This window comes from Leptinotarsa decemlineata, unplaced genomic scaffold, assembly GCF_025532065.1.
Source record: "Leptinotarsa decemlineata unplaced genomic scaffold, Ldec_3_MD MMD2_P_RNA_scaffold_14, whole genome shotgun sequence".
NCBI classification, from domain to species: domain Eukaryota; kingdom Metazoa; phylum Arthropoda; class Insecta; order Coleoptera; family Chrysomelidae; genus Leptinotarsa; species Leptinotarsa decemlineata.
In genome coordinates, this window is record NW_027412528.1 from 13,446,160 (window position 1) to 13,468,085 (window position 21,926).

At 33.4% G+C, this 21,926-nt stretch overlaps 1 protein-coding gene across 6 annotated transcripts in view; it reads right to left on the bottom strand.

The window, feature by feature from the left end:
- The window catches only part of LOC111516129 (extended synaptotagmin-2), a 122,704-nt gene that overhangs the window by 35,243 nt on the left and 65,535 nt on the right, over positions 1–21,926 (bottom strand). For all 6 annotated transcript variants that reach the window (XM_074179575.1, XM_074179582.1, XM_074179567.1 and 3 more), the window contains 4 exons: positions 18,198–18,318; positions 13,252–13,422; positions 4,046–4,128; positions 3,935–3,983 (listed from right to left, as the gene is read on the bottom strand). In XM_074179575.1, coding sequence (XP_074035676.1) covers positions 3,935–3,983; positions 4,046–4,128; positions 13,252–13,422; positions 18,198–18,318 — 424 coding nt within the window. The remainder of the gene's footprint in view (positions 1–3,934; positions 3,984–4,045; positions 4,129–13,251; positions 13,423–18,197; positions 18,319–21,926) is intronic.

The window sequence follows — 21,926 nt, forward strand, 5'->3', positions numbered from 1 at the left end:
GCGCATTTTTCTGACTATCAATATGCCGTTAAGAAAGTTCTTAAATTCCGAGTATATCCGGAGATATCCGGAAAAAATAGAAATTTCGGAAAATGGTTTTCATTTTTTTTGGCTCTATTTTTCGAAGGATTCGAAAATAAATCGCACTTTCACATTGCCACTTTTTTCCTTGATACATAATGGTTTTTTCAGATTTACTATCCGACGTTTCATCTTCCGGGCACCATCATCAACTTTATTTTTTCTTATGGGCGTTATATTAAATTCTATCTGTTTTGAATAGAACCACATTTTACCTTTTCACTGATGTCCTATCATAAGTTATTATTTTTTTTCGAGAAATTGGAGATATTGAAAACAATTGATTTTCATTATGATAGCCTTTGACATTGATGTTTCTAAATTTGACTTTCAATTTGTTCCAGTCAATGAAATTTTGTTATTGTGCAAGTGCACAAGTGCAATGGCTTTCACGAATGAAGAAAAAGAGATATAGTACAAATTTATTACAAATACGATAGAAAGAGTGTTAGGACATATGAAATGTATTTAAACTTGTATCCCAAAAGACGACAACCACATCGAACCATGTTCAAGTTATTGGATTAAAATATCACCGAATTACTACAAGATGGCGAAACTTATAATAATTGCGTAAATACATTGATATTCAACTACATAATATGAGGTAATAAGCTTGCCTTGAACTTCTTGATATATGAACAGCCTATCCGATATTTCACGCTGAACATTTTCGAACACAGTAACGTCAATATCTCTACAAATATTTATTATTCTCTGCCGTATATCCAATATTGAAGCAGGTTCAGTTTCGTACACCTTTTGCTTCAAATAGCACCATAAAAAGTCCGAAGGTATCAAATCTGGAGAGCGGGCTGGCCATTCTGTAGGACCTCGACGGCCAATCCAAGAACCGAAAAAAGTAGTATCCAAGTAGTTTCTTATTTGTCTGGAGTATGTGGTGGTGCTCCATCTTGTTGGAGTACAATATCCATATCGAATTCATTAGGATTCGCTTCGACGGTTTCAGTGATGAAATGTTCAACAGTAGTTTCCAGCATATTCAAATACAATTTCCCTGCTGAATTTTGATCAATAAATAGAGGTCCTACAATATGGTTTTCCAATATTCCTGTCCAAACGTTAATTTTTTCTGATTTCCCGGAAACGTGAGAGTAGGTGACACCTACTCTCACGTCAATAACGGCAATTTTGTCTGTAAATATTGCTGTTTGAAAAAATGTACATTCGTCAGTGAAACAAATATTAGGTAGGATGCCTTGCAATGGTTTCAGTCATGATTTCGCAGAATTCTGTTCTTCGATCAGGGTCATCTTCGGTTAATTGGTGTACCATTTTAATTTTGTAGGGATGATACCTATTCCTCTTCAAAAGTCTCCACACTGTAGAGGGAGAATCCTCACAAACATTCGCGACGAAATAAGTAGACTGTTCAGGATTTAATACCATCTCACCAACTATTTGCACTTGCTGTTCTTCCGGAATGGACGGATGACCTGGGAGATTTTTGTTATGTACACTACCGGTAGTTGTTCATTTGGATACAAGTTTCCTCAAATATTTTCTACAGATAGAACGATTCGGAAATCGTTCATTGAAAATTCTTTCGATCTCTTGAAAGTTACGCGTCGCACCGTGAATAAAAATGTCTTCAATTTTTTCTTTCAATGGACGAGAATTTACCATGTTAGAGATTGTTGGTGTGGTACCTTTCTACTAGTAAAACCGAAAACTAAATGAGAATATTCTAACTGAACAATGATGTTTGTTCATTGTCGTACTACTATCGTAGTACGTTTGTACAAACAAAAAAATGAGTTAACATATAATTTTTTTCCTAACCTATCCACTTTTTATTCAGTATTAATTTATTCAACAACACTTACATGCCCATGTAATTACAGAATTGTTAATGAAAATATAGCAATTATATTTGAATTTCAAACTAATTAATAACTTCTTACATGATGAAAAAAACAAATAAATTATGAAATATCATTCAATACATTTATTTTCATTAAAAGTAAAAAAATGGACTAAAGTTTTGTAGACTTGACGTAATGCATATAACGAAGATGATCGAGATTTTTCACAGATTTCGGATCATTATAGACTGCCAATAAGGTTTGAGTTCCACTCTCTAATAATCTCTGGGCCGAAAAATTTTCTTCCTCGAATACTGCAGCTAGTTCATCCAAATTTGTCAGTTTCTCAAAAACTTTTAAAAATTATTTTTTCCCTTTTCAGAAAGCGCAGAAATTGTGTCACAGCCACTAAATGCGTGCAAAAATAAAATATGTATTTTGGGATGAGGATAATTATCAAAACTTTTAGTCGAGTATATCTCCGTTTTTACATTTCCTTTCCCAACTTTTTTAAAGAAAATTTCTTGTTCGTAAGACAGTGTATGCCCAATTAAAATGACAAGTAAATCATTATCTTGTCCTATTATAACTGTAGTTTTTTCAGACTTTGATTCTTCAATTGCAGTTTCAACTATAACATCCGCATCATCTCTGGCTTGTTTAGTAGTAATATTTGCAGCTTGTAATTTTTCAAATCACATATTGATGAGCATATCTTTGTTATTTCGATTTGATAAGAATTTTTCTTGAGTAACTGGTACAACCATTGTTTCATCGAAACAGACTTCATACGTTTTTGAAAGTGCAGCAGTTCTTCTCTGCTGCTCCATAGCTTTTACTTTCTTACTGTAGTCTGAATATTCGTCAAATACAACAATTATTTTGGAACTGTAATGCCTTTGTAAATAATTCATGTATTTATCAAAAATAATAGAAAAAGTATCTTCTTTGCTCCATACAACATGATGAAGAAGAAATCCGCCATCAATAATGAACGTCACATTATTTTCATTGGGAACAAAATCAACTGGGCTCATGTTGTCATACAATGACGATTTTGTTGTTTTTCTCATGCCATCATTATCAAATAGAGCTGTTGGATACGGACTCAATTCATATTGGAGATATTCTTCAAAATTACTTTCAAATTGTTTGCTGACAGTAATTCTTTGCAAGAGTAACAATGGATCCACGCGTTTTCGACCGAAGGCACCGGTTAACCTAAAGTGATCCTGTGACCGCGCGCTCTCCGTCTTCTATCTCGAAAACGGTTCACCGTATGAAAAATTTTTTTGAACAGAATTTGTAGACAATTTTCTATTCTACAATATTGATGATGAAAATAAATAGCAAAAAACCCATAGGAAATGAGATATTTACAAAAAAGCGCAAAAAACCGATTTTTGTGACCTTTGACTTTGAAATTTAATAGTTGCGTACACCCTACCATATGTAGGTTTTAAGACAACTTTAAGGGTGTCAATATACAAGTATTTACACACTTACAGCTGGGTATCTCGAATTCCAAGATTCTTACCTAATTTAAGCTTAAATGACTGGTGTATACCTTATCGGGTTGTTGGAACTGCCATATGGCAGATGAAAAGGGATATTTCTAAAAATATCGATATAAATGTGTTTGTCTTAGGAAATTTTTAAATGTTGTCTCATTTTGTAGTAGGCGAAGATATTGACTTCATATTCTGGGATTGTGAAGTATTCGGCAGAAGCTCCAAAATGATATATCACAAGACCCCCTTTCTATTTAATTTTTTTCTACAGACGGTGCCCAGTCGCCACCTTGAGAGTTTCATCTGCGAATTTCACTTCAAAATAAAGTATTCATGCATTAATTTCATTAATACAAATTTCATTAATACAAATTTCAATTCTTTGAGTCGACCCGACCAACACTGTATATTAATTCTGGACCAATGAAGTGTCGTCTTACCACAAACATCAATAAATAATTATTCAATAACGTTTTAAAAAATAATTATTCAATAACGTTTTAAAAAATGACATACCAAGTCGCTTTGTCCTGTTTTGATTAGATACGCGATGTCCACTGAAACCCTGAAGAAAAAACTTCGTTGTAGCTTTTACACATAATTTTTGAGAATTCTTATGATACATACCTTCCCAGAAATTCATCTTCGGTAGGATCCTCATCCCAGACATCGATATGGAGTTCTTGTCCAGTTGATTCCAGTATAATGAACTGTGAAGAAAATTGGGTTGAAACATATAGGAAACAAGTGGAAACAAGTGGAAAAATATTGTTTGTATGAATCAACATAGTTGGGGTGAATAAAACGTTTATAAACATTGATTTTGATTTTTCGTTTTTGATATCCAACTCTGCTGTCAAAATATGAGAGCATTCATGAAACGAAAGAAAGGAAATTATTTTTTGTCTTTTTTTACGTTTGATGGTTGCTGTCCTATTTGGTTTTTCATATATTATGGTATTTTCATGGTATTTTGTGGCCATAACGGGATGTTTGATTTATCAAGTTTTCCAGGAGATAATTAGTCCAGAAACAATAAATTATCATGTATCAGTCTTCTTCAATTCTCCCTCCTTGGTACCAGGTATGACAACACCGACGGTTGGAATCTTCACCAATAATTTCCTAACTGTCCAGTCATTTTAGGTCGATTCAGGCCTGTATTTCGGAAAATTGACATACCCAGCTGTAAATTTGTATAAACTTTATATTTTGGCATCATAAAAGTATTCTCAAAATTCACATATGATTCGACAGCCGCAACTTCAAAAATTGGGTGTCAAAAGTCAAAAAAACCGATTTTTGCAAGTTTTTTGCCAATATCTCGTTTCCAATGGGTTTTATACTAATTGTATTTATTATCAATATTGTAGATAATCAAATTCTCTACAACTTTTGTTTCAAAAATTTTTTCATTCGTTGAATTGTTTTTGAGATACAGGGTAGCGCGAGCGCAGATTAAATATTACACAACACAACAAAAAAATATTTTTTGAATATTTCCTACACTAAATCAGTCAATTTCTACTAATTTTGGGGTGATAAAAACGAAAATAACAATGAAAAATTTTTATTAGCTCTGGTTTTTGAGATACACAGTACTTAATCTTAAAGAGTAGTTATACTATACGTGAAACGTGAAAGTACATAAAACAATATTGTTATGTTTCTTTTAGAATATTTTAAGTACAAAATTAATAAAAAAAAACATTATTCTTAGTGTTTTGACAAATAAAAGAAGTTTGTACCACCAAATTTCAATTAAGTCCATCCGATTCATTGTAAGATCGCTGTCGTTTAGCTTGTCTTTTATAAAACACTTCTGGAGCATCCCTACACACAGACCAGCAGTAGTCTGCAAGCATTGCTTCATTCCAACGGCCCTGATATCTCTGTTCCATTAAGGCAATGTCTTGATGGAATCTTTCTCCATGTTCGTCACTCACAGCTCCACAGTTTTGTGGGAAGAAATTAAGATGGGAGTGAAGAAAATGAATTTTTAAGGACATGTTGCATCCAAGTTGGTGGTAAGCTTGAAGAAGCTCTTTAACGAATGCTGTGAAGTTATCATCTCTTTTGTTACCTAAAAACCCATGTACAACCCCCTTAAAGGCTTCCCAGGTTTTTTTTTCATTTCCTGTTGAAATCATGTCAAAAGCAGGATCATTTACGATTTCACGGATTTGAGGCCCAATAAAGATGCCTTCCTTGACTTTAGCATCACTCAACCTGGGAAACTTTGCTCTCAAGTACTTAAAAGCTTGTCCTTCCTGGTCCATGGCCTTCACAAAGGAAGGAGAACATCCTTAGGATCTACAAGAGGCTCGTAAACATTTTTCTCATTAGGGTTTAGGTCTCGTGTAGACCAGTTCATTTTTTTATAGTGAGATTTTCTATCCCGACTGTCCCAGAGACACAAAAAACAACAGTACTTGGTGAACCCTAATTGCATTCCTAGGAGTATAGCAATGACTTTCAGATCACCACAGATGTGCCACTTGTGTTGTTCATATTTGATTGATTGGAGAAGTGTTTTCATATTTATATACGTTTCCTTCATGTGAACTGCATGACCTATAGGAATAGAGGGTAGCTGATTTCCATTATGCAGAAGTACAGCTTTTAAGCTTAGTTTTGAAGAGTCTATAAACAGTCTCCATTCAGATGGAGTGTGATCCAAATTCAAGCAGTCCATCAAACCATTAATATCAGAACAAACTACGAGGTTTTCTTTTTTCTCAAAAAAAGGAAGCAAATCTTTTTGACGCTGTCTGTACTGAGATATTTTCACATCATGTTTTAGAAGATTCCACTGTTGTAGTCTTGACCCTAACAGCTCAGCCTTTTCCTTAGACAAGCGAAGATCTCTTATAAGGTCACTCAACTCTGCTTGACTAATTCTGTGCGGATCACTAGACCTATCGCTTACCTCAAAATCAGGGTCATAGGATGTAGAAGGATGGGTTGCTCCTTCTAAACAGTCTTCATCACCTTCCTCTAAAATTTCATAGTTTTGGGGTGGAGAAGGGACTGGCAAATTGTCTGAGTGTGGTACAGGCCGAAGAGCAGATGGGAGATTAGGGTATTTAACCGTTCCTCTTTTCTTCATAGATAAACCTTGCTTAATGGGAGGAGTTAAGCAGAAATAACAGTCGTCTGTATGATTGGTAGGCTCACGCCAAACCATAGGTACTGCAAAAGCCATTGCCCGGTTTTTATTTTTCAGCCACTCTCGCAATATGACGGAACAAGAATTACAACATATATGAGGAGCCCATGATTTATCTTGGTCCCCAACTTTCACACCAAAATAATGTTCATAGGCTGTCTTAACGATAGGTGTCATTTTACGTTTCTGAGCCTTAAATGTTATTTCACCACATATATAGCAAAAGCTATCGAAGAATTCACACACTTTCGAGGCATTTCAGATCAGCACTTAAATTAATTTAAAAATCAACTTCACACGATAATTTCAATAGCAACCACGTGCGTACAATTGACAAACTCACATAGGTTATGTTTACTACTTAAGAACAGCTGATGAGAGGGGTGTTATGTAAACAAACATGTGTACCAACTGTTGGTGATGAAATATTTCATTTGTTGAAAACTCAATATACATATATATAATATAATGATACTATATCTTGAAAACAAGAGCTAATATATAATTTTTATGGTCACTTTCGGTTTTAACACGTGGAAATACATTAAAATCATCTAATTTCAACCCCGAAACAAAAACTTTGTTGTGTTGTGTTATTTGAAATCAACTGGTTGTCCCGATCGAAATCAGCTCATTTAAGGTTTATAAATTATCACTTAATAAATAATTATAAATAATTTTCATTTTTAAATAACAAATACATTATATTTAAATATTATTTTCATTAATTATTCATTTTCTATTAAGTATCAATTTATTCAATAAGACTTTCCTGCCGGTGTAGTTATAAATTTGTAGAGGGAAAAATATATATTATATTATGATTTATATCTAATCTATAGTAATTAATCTTTAATTAATAAAAATAAATAGAAAGGGAATAAAATTTTAAATAATATTTTTATTAAAAAATATCATTCGATGCATTTGTGAATGTAAAAATTAAAAAAACAGATAAAATAAGTTCAAGGGCATTATCATCTTCTTTGTCATCTTCACCCAGATTCGTTGCCAATTCTTTCATGATTTCTGGACCAAAGGACCCATCTCCGTTAACATCGATCTCATATGGTACAGCATTGAGACAATCTTGCCCATTACACTGGCCACAAGCTAAAGAACATTGTAACCCCGCTTTCCTGCATCCACATCATGAACCACAACCACTTTTGCAGTTACAGAATATCGTATTGAGTAACTCATCTGGAGCAGGTGGTAAAATGGTCAAATAGATTCTAGCAATCCATTATGAATCATCCAACCCCATTCCTGGGGTTCCAAATCATGTCCTAACCAAGTTTGAACTTGGTAATAAACACGATTAAAATGTTGGTGAGTTGCTCCACTTATTGGTGGGATATTTCATAACTGCACAGGTTTATCGAGCTTTGTTAGCTTGACATATTGTGCATAACGAAGATGATCGATAGTATCTACAGACTTTGGAGCATTATAAATAGCTAACAAATTTACAATTCACTATCAAATAATCTTTGAACCGGGCAGTTTCCTTTTTCAAATGCTGCGGCAAGTTCATCCAAATTAGATAGTTCCTCGAAAGTTCTTAAAAACGTTTTTTTCTTTTTTTAAAGAGCGCAGAAGTCGTATCACAGCCGCTTAAAACGTGAAGGAACGAAATGTGTTTTTTAGAACTTGAATATTCGTCGAAACTCTTAGAGGAGTATATTTTCGTTTTCACATTTGCTTTGCCAACTTCTTCAAAGAAAACTTTTGTTCAAGAGATAGTGTACGCCCAATTAAAATCACAAGTAAATCAATATCTTCACCGACTATAATTGCTGTTCTTTGACGTTTAGATTCTTCAATAGCTATCTCAATAATGAGAACATCCGCATCATCTCTGGCCTGCGCTCGCACTGTCCTCTATCTCAAAAACGATCTAACGTATGGAAAAATGTTTTTCACAAAAGTTATGGAGAATTCAATTCTCTACAATATTGGTGATAAATACAATTAGCATAAAACCCATTGGGAATGAGATATTGGCAAAAAACGTGCGAAAAGTCGTTTTTTTTACCTTTGACCCCCAATTTTTGAAGTTGCGGCCGTCGAATTATATGTGAATTTTGAGAATACTTTCATTATGCCAAAATATGAATTTTATACAAATTCACAGCTGGGTATGACCACTTTCCTAGACAAACCCCCTAAAATGACTGGCCTATGAAGTACAGAGGATTTTATAACTTTGGTTCAAAAACATGTTGAGACTGAAGTGACTTGAATATGTGTTATTGACAAAAGTCTGAAACTAGTGAAAGGAAAATTAGAATACTGACGAACTTGAGTCATTCATTTCATTCAGATACTTATGTTCACATTTCGGAGGCTAATACGTGAGTTTACCTTCAGGATTGGAAAAAATCTGATTAAATTTGCAGTTTTTTCTTTGCTTATAATTCGAGTTGGAAATATATATGATGTTAGGGCTTCTTGAAAACCAACAAATGCACAAACTCACACTCAAACATATAAAAACCATTAACACAGACAAAAAACACTGTATTTGTGAAACTCCTGGTTCTCGCGGTAAAAAATATATTGAAGAAACTTTGAGACCATTGGAAATGTGTGAGCTGAACATCGAGATTATACCAGAAATAGACAATGAGCAGAAATAAACATTGCCAGAAAACATTTTAAAATCAGATTGTAAACATCGAGTTGAATGAAACAAGATGAGAATGATTGGCAATGAACCTCATTCTAAGAGACGTCAACTAAAAGATTAAGGGTATACAGCTCCTTAGAAATGGATTGTATTTGGCTACCCGTTTCGAAGACAAAAATATGGATAATGACAAAATATCACCTTGTACTACATCAAATGTTTCAGAAATCAATCAATAACACTGGAAAATTTCGCATTTGAAAACTCCTTTGACATATCGAGTGGTCCAACGAAAAGTATGCACCTTGCTTTTCTCCTTTTTTTGTAACTTAACGCAAAAATGACCGAACAGGTCAATTTTTCTTTTGAGGGGGACACATTTCAGATGTATTTTTCTACCTGTGCCTTCAAACCCCTAGCGAGGGTGAGTAACAACCCTAAAATTTTGAATGGAAAGTGGGGTCGAGTGATATATAATTTGAAAGGGCACAAAATTCTCTTTCCAATGATACCTAATTTGTTGTATTTACTTGAATAGTTATAAGAAAAGCAAGAACATTCACTCGACATTTTTGGTGTTAATGAAAATGCGGAAAAAACGGCATTTTTATCACTACTACATTCCTCAATTTCTCTCGTGCTTTTTTTGGTTCAAATAACAACGGCAGATAAGTGTACAAAAAGAATTTGGGCAAACGTTCATTGATTCAGTTCGGTTGCTTTTGAAATTATTTCAACTTTACTGTAAAAATGGTTTATTCCATTCCTGAACGAGTTGAAATTGTTAAACTATTATCAACATAATAGTTAAGCTTGACTTACTGCTCACCTCTTTAATAACAGTCATCCCGGGAAAAATGTGGATGATTCGTACGTTGCCAAGTTAGTCCAAAAGTTTGTCGATGCCAGATCTGTCTGTAATATGAAACACCAGCCACGTAAACCGATCAGAAATGAAGCAGTGGAAGTCGCTGTTTTGGGACATGTTGAATAGGATCATATTCATACCCCAGCTTGCTGCAGCCTCAGGTGTCTCCCTATAAATTTCATCGGTACAAAATTAAATTAGTACAGGAACTCAATGAAGATGATCCTGATAGGAGGCAGCAATTTTGTGAACAACTGAACCAGCTACTAATTGATGATCCGCACCTATCATTCAACACGTGCTTTTCCGATGAGAGTACATTTTTTTTAAATGGAGCTGTGAATAGGCATAATTACCGTTACTGGGATGACAGTAACCCACACTTATTCCGAGAGGTCCATACCCAGTCCTCTCAAAAAATCAATGTCTGGTGTGGCATATTAGGTAGTCATTTCGTAGGACCACTTTTTATTCCTGGGAATTTAACTGGTGAGGTCTACCTGAACATGCTTGAAGATACAATTGATCCTCTCATAACAGAAATAATTGAAAATGACCAAAATCATAATGATGATAGGAAGGAGAGGCCCCATTGAATGACCTGCCAGGTCACCTGATTTATCGCCTTTAGACTTCTTACTTTGGGGACACTCGAAAAATAAATGTTTTGCTACGCAGCCCGAGTCCATAGAAGATCTTCGCCAACGAATCACAGCAGAGTTCAGAAGTATAACACCTGATATGCTACAGAATGTTAGGAATAGATTTGAACAGAATCTGTATTATTGTATGGAAGCAAATTGGTCACATTTTCAGCACTTGCTGGAGTAGGATTCTTCTAAGTCAATTACACATTCCAAAGTACTGGGTTGTAGTTGTTTTTCTTCATAATACCCACATGTTTGAGTGAAATACAACAAATTAGGTATCATTGGAAAGAGAACTTTGTTATCAAATGATATGTCACCCGACCCCACTTTCCATTTAAAATTTTAGGGTTGTTACTCACCCTCGCTAGGGGGTTGAAGGCACAGGTAGAAAAATACATCTAAAATGTGTCCCCCTCAAAAGCAAAATTGACCTGTCCGAGCATTTTTGCGTTAAGTTACAAAAAAAGGAGAAAAGCAAGTTGCATACTTTTCGTTGGACCACTCTGTATGTAGAGGAAGTTCAGAAATAAAAAGTATCAGCAACGAAAAAATTGCTAATATACTTAGATTTTTTTCCAATTCTGAAGACGGAGACAGCTTTTTGCCTGCGAAACGTTGAATATGTGAAAGTGGAAACAATCAAACAAATTTCCACTGAAATAGCGACACCCTTATGTTATATTTTGAATGAAGCCTCAGAAAAAGGTGTCTTTCCTACAGAAACCCATTCACAAAAAAAGATGTTAAGTCATCTCTCAAACTATAAACCTACCTCACCGATTAGTAAGTTTTATAACATTTTTCAGACAAGAACAAAATCATTTCACCCAATCAGTTTGGCTTCCAAGTGAACAAATCAACAGAAGATGCTACTTCATCAGTTACTGCAAAAATGTACCATGCGATAGAAAATCACAGTCCTACAATTGGAGTATTCCTTGATCTTGCAAAGGTCTTCGACACTGCGGACCATACTCAGCTGTGGATGACATTACAAGTTGTGGGAGTTCGTTGAAATGTTTATCGACTGGTTCCATCATAAATCGTTAACTATCAATTTTGATAAAACTATGTTTCTACCTATCACAAGTTATATAAACTATAAACAGTTTACCCAACTACATATTTCTAGAAGTGAAGAACCATAGCAATATTTTGAGAAATAAGTGTACTGAAAATGTTAAATATTCAGGGATAAAAATCGACTGGCGGGATTGTCATATAGATAGTGTCACTAGTACTCTGAGAAATTTACTAGGGAGATTCCGATACATGAGCAACATATTGACCCTATCTCTTCTAAAAATTTTGCACTAATTGAATCTTGATTATCGTATGGAATTTTGGGCTGGAATGCTGCATCATATACAAATCTTCAAAAATTGCAATATATGCAAAACATTTTCTTTAGAATTATGCTTCATAAAAAAAGAACCTATTCGTCTGATCTCCTTGAAGAAATTGAAATGATTGATTTGAGACAATATTTTTTCAAATCAGTCATCTATTTGTTCAAACACAAAAAACTAATGAGCATAGATATCTCACGAGAGCAAAGGACTCCAACCAACTCAAGATTCTAATTGCAAGGAAAAAGATAGGTCAAAAATGCCAAGCATTCTTAGCACCACGATTTTTCAATTACCTACCAAGAGAAATTGTCCAATCATACTCTCTTTCCCAATTAAAAAAAAATACGGCATTTTATACTTTCCATAGAAAGAAGGGCTATTCTACAATTGTTCGAATAATGAATATGTATTCAATGTTTATTCACATTACTTTGTATCTGAAATTCGAAAGTTATTTGTATGATAATATCTTCATCTGAAAATTATTGGTGAATAATTGTATTGGTTTTTTATATATAGGTAAATATTTGTATCGGTACGCATATGTATGTGTGTAGATATACGTAGTTTAGATTATTGGGGTATTATACTCGTTACAATATTATTATATTTTTGAAGACTTGCACCCTTCTTATTAATGAGTTAGCGTTAAGTAACTTGGTAACTACTAGTTTCACAATATCATTAGAAATACATAAACTCAATATCACGGACAGCTTCAGCTTTGTGGAATTATTGTTTATTGTAGTTTCAAGAAACTGCTCTATTTTTGTACATTGTTTATATTGTCACCAAGACGCTGCTTATTATTATTACCTGTATAATTTTTCAGCCCTTTTTTTTGATTGTCAAAATTATTGAATACAAGTTACTGAAAATTATTTTTACAGAAACTATTTTGAATTTACGCAGTAATCTGTCGCGGTGAACTGAAAAGTTTGCCCTTTCTACACGTGTATAAAGTTCATGTTTTTCATATTGTGGAAGGTGAAAGTACCCACATAAGGTCAATGAAAAATTAGAATGTTGTTGATTAAACCACATTCACAAACAGTCCTTTGATTTCTTGATTGGACAGTTTTTTATAACAATTTCATATATTTGGTCGTGAACCACTTCAAATAAAAAAACTTTCAAAATACACACTACTTATGATGATTACCTCGCACCAGTAATCCCATTTTGGATTCACTGAACACTCTACAGTTTCAGTTTTATACGTCTGTTCTCCTACGACGAGCGCAGTATATGGATCGGATGTTCCCTTGCAAGTAAATGTTATGTCTTTTTTCAACAAATTCTTTGCTTCGATGACGTGAACTCTCAGAACTCCCTGAAAATAATTACGAATGATATACAGTGTCATCCCCATACGGGAAACATATTTTTTAACGGTTTTTCGACAAAATGTTATTCTTGATAAAAGTTTGTGCATCCCCTAAAACTAAACATGCACCAACAAAATACAGTAAAACACACGTTATATACGAGGAGCCTTCAGATATTTGATTTTAAGACAGGAGTAAAGTATTTTTATTTTGAAAAACCTTAGGAAATGTTATTCAAAAAAGTTGTTCAGCATTAACAAAGTCCAAATCTAGATTTGAAGTCGTGTCCCTCTAAGTGAAGTTTTATTTTTTTACCCATTCTTTTAAATGGTGACTACGAAAAAAAATTTGCTAAAACGATAAATAGACAGCATCCTGTATACGACGGTTTATTTCAAAGGCCTGCAGTATTACAAATTACATAACTATGATGTTAACCACGATCAGTTGTAATGAAAAGTAAATTAATTTTCAAAGTTTTTGGTGCAAAGTTATTTTTATTTTTTGTCAACATCAAAAATTACTCAAAATTATACATAATCATTTAAGCTTAAATTAGGTAAGAATCTCGGAATTCGAGATACCCAGCTGTAAGTCTGTAAATACTTGTATATTGACACCCTAAAAGTTGTCTCAAAACCTACATATGGTAGAGGTAAGCAACTATTAAATTTCAAGGTCAAAGGTCACAAAAATCGGTTTTTTGCGCTTTTTTTGGAAATATCTCATTTCCTATGGGTTTTTTGCTATTTGTATTCATTATCAGTATTGTTGAATACAAAATTCTCTACAAATTTTGTCTAAAAAAATTTTTTATACGGTGAACCGTTTTCGAGATAGAGAGCGGAGAGCACGCGGTCACAGCATCACTTCAGGTCAACCGGTGCCTCCGGTCGAAAACGCGCCATATATAGTTGATGAACTATCGATAAATCAATGATTATAAATATTTGTCAATTTTTATTAACTATTATATCATATTTTATCATTTTCTTCATGCATTAAATCTATATCTATTCAATAATACTGATAACCGTTTACTAAAATTAAAAAAAAAATTAAGAGAAAAACTCAAATCATAATATAATTACATTCCCATTTACACTAATGACATTTTAAATAGAGACTTTCAACCAGAGACTCAGGAGTGAAAAAAGACAATGCTGACGTAAATATACTATTTGATTGGTATAAACTCCATGATCCTTTTCCAAATACTATGCAGTTAATATCGATAGCTTCTGGAATTGTTGGAAATGAGCAAATTAACTGCCACAGAGCTTACGAAATTGAATTAGAGTCTATGAAGAAGATCACCGACTTATCATTTAATGAAATAAAGCTTAAACGCTCCGAAAAAGTATTGCCACTTTCCGGTGTTAACAAATCTGTAAAAATAAATGATTGTAAAGTTGCAGTGGATCCATTATTACTCTTCCAAAGAATTACTGTCAGCAAACAATTTGAAAGTAATCTTGAAGAATATCTTCAATATGAATTGAGTCCGTATCCAACAGCTCTATTTGATAATGATGGCATGAGAAAAACAACAAAATCTTCATTGTATGACAACATGAGCCCAATTGATTTTGTTCTCAATGAAAATAATGTGACGTTCATTATTGATGGCGGATTTCTTCTTCATCATGTTGTATGGAGCAGAGAAGATACTTTTTCTATTATTTTTGATAAATACATGAATTATTTACAAAGGCATTACAGTTCCAAAATAATTGTTATATTTGACGGATATTCAGACTACAGTAAGAACGTAAAAGCTATGGAGCAGCAGAGAAGAACTGCTGCACTTTCAAAAACGTATGAAGTCTGTTTCGATGAAACAATGGTTGTACCAGTTACTCAAGAAAAATTCTTATCAAATCGAAATAACAAAGATAAGTTCATTAATATGTTAATTGAAAAATTACAAGCTGCAAATATTACTACTAAACAAGCCAGAGATGATGCGGATGTTCTTATTGTTGAAACTGCAATTGAAGAATCAAAGTCTAAAAAAACTGCAGTTATAATAGGACAAGATATTGATTTACTTGTCATTTCAATTGGGCGTACACTGTCTTACGAACAAGAAATTTTCTTTAAAAAAGTTGGGAAAGGTAATGTAAAAACGGAGATATACTCGACTAAAAGTTTTGATAATTATCCTCATTCTAAAAAAAATATTTTATTTCTGCACGCATTAAGTGGCTGTGACACAACTTCTGCGCTTTTTAAAAAAGGAAAAAAATCATTTTTAAAAGTTTTTGAGAAATTGACAAATTTGGATGAGCTACCTGCAGCATTTGAGGAAGAAAATTGTTCGGCCCAGAGATTATTAGAGAGTGGAACTCAAACCTTATTGGCAGTCTATAATGCTCCGAAATCTGTGAAAAGTCTCGATCATCTTCGTTATATGCATTACGTTAAGTCTACAAAACTTAATAAACCTGTGCAGCTTTCAAATATTCCACCAACAAGTGCAGCTGCTCATCAACATTTCAACCGTGTATATTATCAAGTTCAAACTTGGTTAAGACATGATTTGGAACCCCAGGTATGGGGTTGGGCAATGCGAAACGATTTTCTGGAGCCTATCATGACAATTTCACCACCTGCTCCAGAAGATTTGCTAAATACAATTTTTTGCAACTGCAAGAGTGGTTGTGGTTCGGGATGCGGATGCAGGAAAGCGGGCTTGCAATGCTCTTTAGCTTGTGGCCAAGGTAATGGGCAAGCTTGTCTCAATGCTCTACCATATCAGAGCGACATTAACGAAGATGGAACCTTTGACCCCGAAATCATGGAAGAACTTGAGACAAATGTCGTTGAAGACGATAATGAAGACCAGTTTGAAATTTACCAGCAGCCAGAAGACGACGATGAGGAGGAAGAAGATGATTAAAATTATAAATTGTAGTTTTTGTACCCTTTATTCCATTTCTTTACTTTCAATAAAAATAAATGTATTCAATGATATTTTTTATTAAAAAGATTAATTCATAATTTATTTGTTTTTTTTTCATCCTGTAAGAAGTTATGAATATTAATTAGGTTAAAATTCAAATATAATTCCTATATTTTCATTAATAATTCTGCAATTATATGGGCAGGTAAGTGTTGTTAAATAAATTAATACTGAATAAAAAGTGGATAAGTTAGGAAAAAAATGATGAAATAATAATATAATAGTTAATAAAAATTGAAAAATATTTATAATCATTGATTTATCGATAGTTCATCAACTATATATGGCGCGTTTTCGACCGGAGGCACCGGTTGACCTAAAGGGATGCTGTGACCGCGTGCTCTCCGCCCTCTATCTCGAAAACGGTTCACCGTATAAAAAATTTTTTAAACAAAATTTGTAGAGAATTTTGTATTCTACAATATTGATAATAAATACAAATAGCCATAGGAAATGAGATATTTCCAAAAAAAAGCGCAAAAAACCGATTTTTGTGACTTTTTACCTTGAAATTTAATAGTTGCTTACACCCTACCAAATGTAGGTTTTGAGACAACTTTTAGGGTGTCAGTATACAAGTATTTACAGACTTACAGCTGGGTATCTCGAATTCCGAGGTGAACTTACTATAATGACTGGACTAACAGTATTGTAACAAGAACTAATATTCAATAATATCAAATCACAAAACGTCAATTTAAAACAGGTATATTGGAACAAACTCATTCCTTGCCAAGGTTCGGTTGCAAACTCAATTATTTGGAATCCTTGGAAATTCATAAGCATAAACATTGCGGGTGCAACCTGTTAAATGATCAAATCGATTTAGTTTACTTACCAGTTTTGAAATGAGGGTATCGGGGTAACTGCCTTATTACCTACAGTGGTGTTATATAAGAGCTATTTTTTTGTTTAATATATATGTTTGAAAATGTCCTTATAGGACGAATCTAAATAAATGAACTTCAAATGTTCAAGCCAGTCTCGGATTTACCTACACAGTAGGTTGAATGGACGCCTATCAGAAAACAACTACTCCACTGGCTAATACCACAAACGGCATTGGATTATATTCAACAGGCGTCGGATATAGATAATCTTTGACTTTTGATATTTGAAGTAGTCCAAGGGTGCTACATTATATATTATTATATATAATATTATATATTACGAGTATATATAAGATTGAAGTCGAATTTCGTGTTATATAGTCCTAATTTCCAAGAAACAAATAATGAAGAGGAATATAGCTTAAAAAACTAAAAAACACGCTTTTAAAGAACATCGAACTGAGAAGTTGAACAATTTTTTTAATAAGCTTAAAACAATATCGAACGAAAAATATTAGTATTATTGTGAAAAAAGCGACGGGCGCTTGATATACAAAAAATATGACATGAAGCGCCCACGCCTTTCTTACAATAATACAAGTATTTTTCGTTCGTTATTGTTTTAAGCTTATTTAAAAAAATATTTTCAACTTTTAATTCGATGTTCTTCAAAAGCGTGTTTTTTAATTTACAAAAAATACTTTCAAATGAAGAAATACATGTGAATGAGTTCGAATAATATCAAGGAGGTTACGTAAAGCGCCATCTGCCCGCGAATAGATCCAGCAAACAAGCTATACATACATATAGGTGAAGCTAATAAAAGCGTGTTAATAATATGTGTCCCAGTTGCGCTTTCGTTCCGTTGAGAAACAAACAACTAAAAAAATAAATGAATACCTACCGATATCCGATTTCAATTTGGATTAATCCTTCAGACAAATATGCGATACATCATGAAGTTCTCTGAAACCATTATACTTACAGCTGGATTTGGTGTTATCAATTTTTCCGTGCTCACTTCTTTACTAAATCGTACCGGAAACTTATTTGGTAGTACCATGAAAGAAGCTACCGTGTCACAAACACATTTCCTCAGCGATTCGCTGGAATGAAAATTTAGTAGTAAAAAATAATTTCAATTTTTCGTCAACTACTCAGCACATTATGTCTATATCCAGTGCATTATATTTAAAAGGAGCCACCCTGAATAACTTGTGGTGCAATTTATTGCAGGAAAAATAAAAAAACACGTAAACCATAGTATACAGGGGGACACATTTCGACATATCTACATTTGATGTTACTTCCCCTGTCGCACCGCAAGATAATTTCACCGATTCTTTTCAATTGGATCATCCCATATTGTTTCGTATTATCAGATGCTTCATAATGAGCAGATTTCAGCGAAGCTTATGGTTCGGGAGCTACAAATTATTTGAGTTGAAAACAAGCCACTCTGAATAACTTTTGAAACAATGATTTGCAGGAAAAATTAAAAAACACCTCAACAATAGTATAGAGGTGGACACATTTTGACATATTCACATTTGATCTAACTTTCCCAATGCACCCCCAGAGCATGTCACCATTATTTTATGGCTAATTGCATTATCAGATGTTTCATGAAGAACAGATTTCAACAAAGTAGAATACATTATGGTCTGAAGCTCATAGTGTGGAAGCTAAAAATTATTTGAGTTGGAAACGAGCCACTCTGAATGAACTTTTGTACAATCTGTTTCCTAGGTTTCATAGATGTTTTTGTGCAGTATACTTCAAAAAAGTCTCACTTTCCCTAGTTAAGTTTGAACTCGATATTCTCTTCATTTTGTATTTGTCTCATTCTACAATAACGATTACTTACCAGGTGAAGTTTCAATTGGTGTTTTTGTTTCAGTGATATCTTGAGAAGCAATGGTTTATACGCTTCAAGAACGGATGGAAATAGTGAGTTTGTACTACCAGAATGGAAATAGTGCTAGAGCTGCTGCTCGTGTGTTCAATGATAATCATTCAGAAAAAATGTACGACCAAATACGTTTTGGAGTTATTGAACGAATTGGCAGAAGAGGTCCTACAGGATGGCTTTGTATGGGGTCATTTGAAGTCTAAAGTATAGGAAATAGAATCAACAACATTGGAAGATCTGAGAGAGAATATCATGAGGCATTCCAGAGAAATAACTCCCGAAATTCTCAACCATATGAGGCACTCATCAAGGAGTTTGAGGAGTGCCTACAAGATGATAGTAGGACCAGCTGTCGAAAGCGCTCGCAGATATTTAATAGAAGATAGAAAGCTTCAAATCCTTTTTGTAAAATTTAATATTAAAATACTGAAAATAAAAAAAATGTGTTGCTTCATTCAAAATATATATATATATATATATATATATATATATATATATATATATATATATATATATATATATATATATATATATATATATATATATATATATATACATGTATATACAAGGCTATTCAAATTTGTTTCTGTACATGGGGATCTCGTAAACGATAACAGATAGAGTGTCGGTTAAATTGCAGCAAAGTTGTGTATTTTAGAGACCTATTCAATGATGTGAAAAAATCGAATATATATCTTTTGGTTCTGGAGATATACAGGTGAAACCAAAAAATCCCAAATTATTCTTTTGCCCATATCTTCTTTATTTACAGACATATTGAAAATCTGTTCACATTTTGCTATTGACCCGTGATGTGGGCTATCAGAATATGTCCATGAATTTTTCATACTGACTTAGGCCACCCCCATCTTTGAATTTTTAATTTCGGGATGTTTGGGTAATATTTGATTATAATTGTGTGAGTTATTTCCTTTTGAATTGCGGACCTGGAAATTGGTTGACTGAGTTGAATAAGAACACAATAACAATTCATTCGTCTCCCTATGTACCGTAGAGTTTTTCGAGAGTTTTTTTTTTCATTTTCAGATACCTATTCATATTTTTTTATTGCTCTGAGCGTTGTCTACAATGAACTTTGAATAGGAAAACCTTTTATGATTTTCTGTAACATATCTGCAACAAAAATATATTATATGTGTTTTGATAAGCAGAAACAGAAATGATACCAATAAAAACATCCGAAACGAACACTACAATTGTAATAAAAATTGAAATGAAGTGATTTATATACACAAAAAAAATTAATGTCGCAATAAATGTTCGAATGGGAGTCCTTCCATTTCGAGACAAATACTGGGCCAATATAATGGCCTGCAAGATCACCAGATCTTACTATTTTGGACTATTTTCTATTGGGACATTGAAAAATAGGATTTACGCTGGCAGAGAAATAGAAAATGTGCAAGACTCAAGATTGAGGATTTTGAATGATTTCGCAACAATGCAGCAAATAAGTGTGTTGAGGGCAATGAATAATTTGAAAAATAGAGTTCGAATATATATATATATATATATATATATATATATATATATATATATATATATATATATATATATATATATATATATATATATACCGGGTGTCAACGAATCTATTAGACAAGTCATAACTTCTAGACTATTAGGTGTATCAAAACGAGATTTGGTACAGATAAATGGTATGTGGAGAGGAGAGTTTTCACATATTTTTCACTTTCCGGTCACTTCCGGTTTCAGCGGAAATGGCTCCGGTTCTGAATTTTTAAATGGAATACCCTGTATATTGTAACATTTTTGGATTTCTGAGACAATTCTGGATCAGAAACTGACATTTCCGGAAGTTTTTCAGCCTACTTGATTTTTTCAGAGTCACTTTTAAAATTGCATCTAGGTGGCCATGATCGGACGTAAACTAATCTATGGACCTCAGGTGATATCAGAAAATTGCAATAGCGGAGTTTTAGTGACTAGTGTGTTGAATATGAATGAGACAAGTTTACAAAATAACATTTTCGTGTCTAACTATTATTTTTCAAATGGCGACCATTTTTTGACAAGCACTTTCCGAAAAAAGGATTTTTTGACAAATCTAACGATACTAATTTATTTGCGATTGGATTACAAATAAGAACATAAATTAAATATTACTGAGGAAAATACTCGATACAAATTCATTTACTTTTGTCAAGGGTGCCATGGATAGGAATGATGCATAATATTTTGCGGTTATTTCCATCAAGTCCACTTTGGAGAACAAAACGCTCACCTAGGTTATGACAGTGACATAAGCTTTATGAGCAGAAAGTAGAAGTTTCTTTTGATTTTCGTTAATTTTAGTTTAATTTTTCGTCGAAATAATGTATACTCAAAGTGAAAAAGTGGATATGTTGTTATTGTTTGGAGAATGCCACAGAAATTCAAGGAAAGCTGCTGAGTTGTATGCTCAGAGAGATCCCAATCGGCAACACCCATCTCATCAGTATTTTCCCTATGTTGAGAGTCGTTTTAGGCAAGAGGGAAATCGAGACGCAGAACAGAGGTTTGTCATAAATGAGGAGACTGAGATTAACGTTCTTGCTATGGTAGAAGTTGACAAAACGGTTTCTTTAAGAGAAATTAGTAGAAAAATGCAGATAAGTCACGAATCAGCAAGAAAAATACTGAAAAAGCACGGATATCGAGCATTTAAATATCAGTTACATCAACATTTGTATGCTGACGACGGCAATAGAAGAGTAGTATTTTGTGATTGGTTGCTTCAAAATCATAGAGTTAACCCAAATTTTATCAACTTCATTCTAT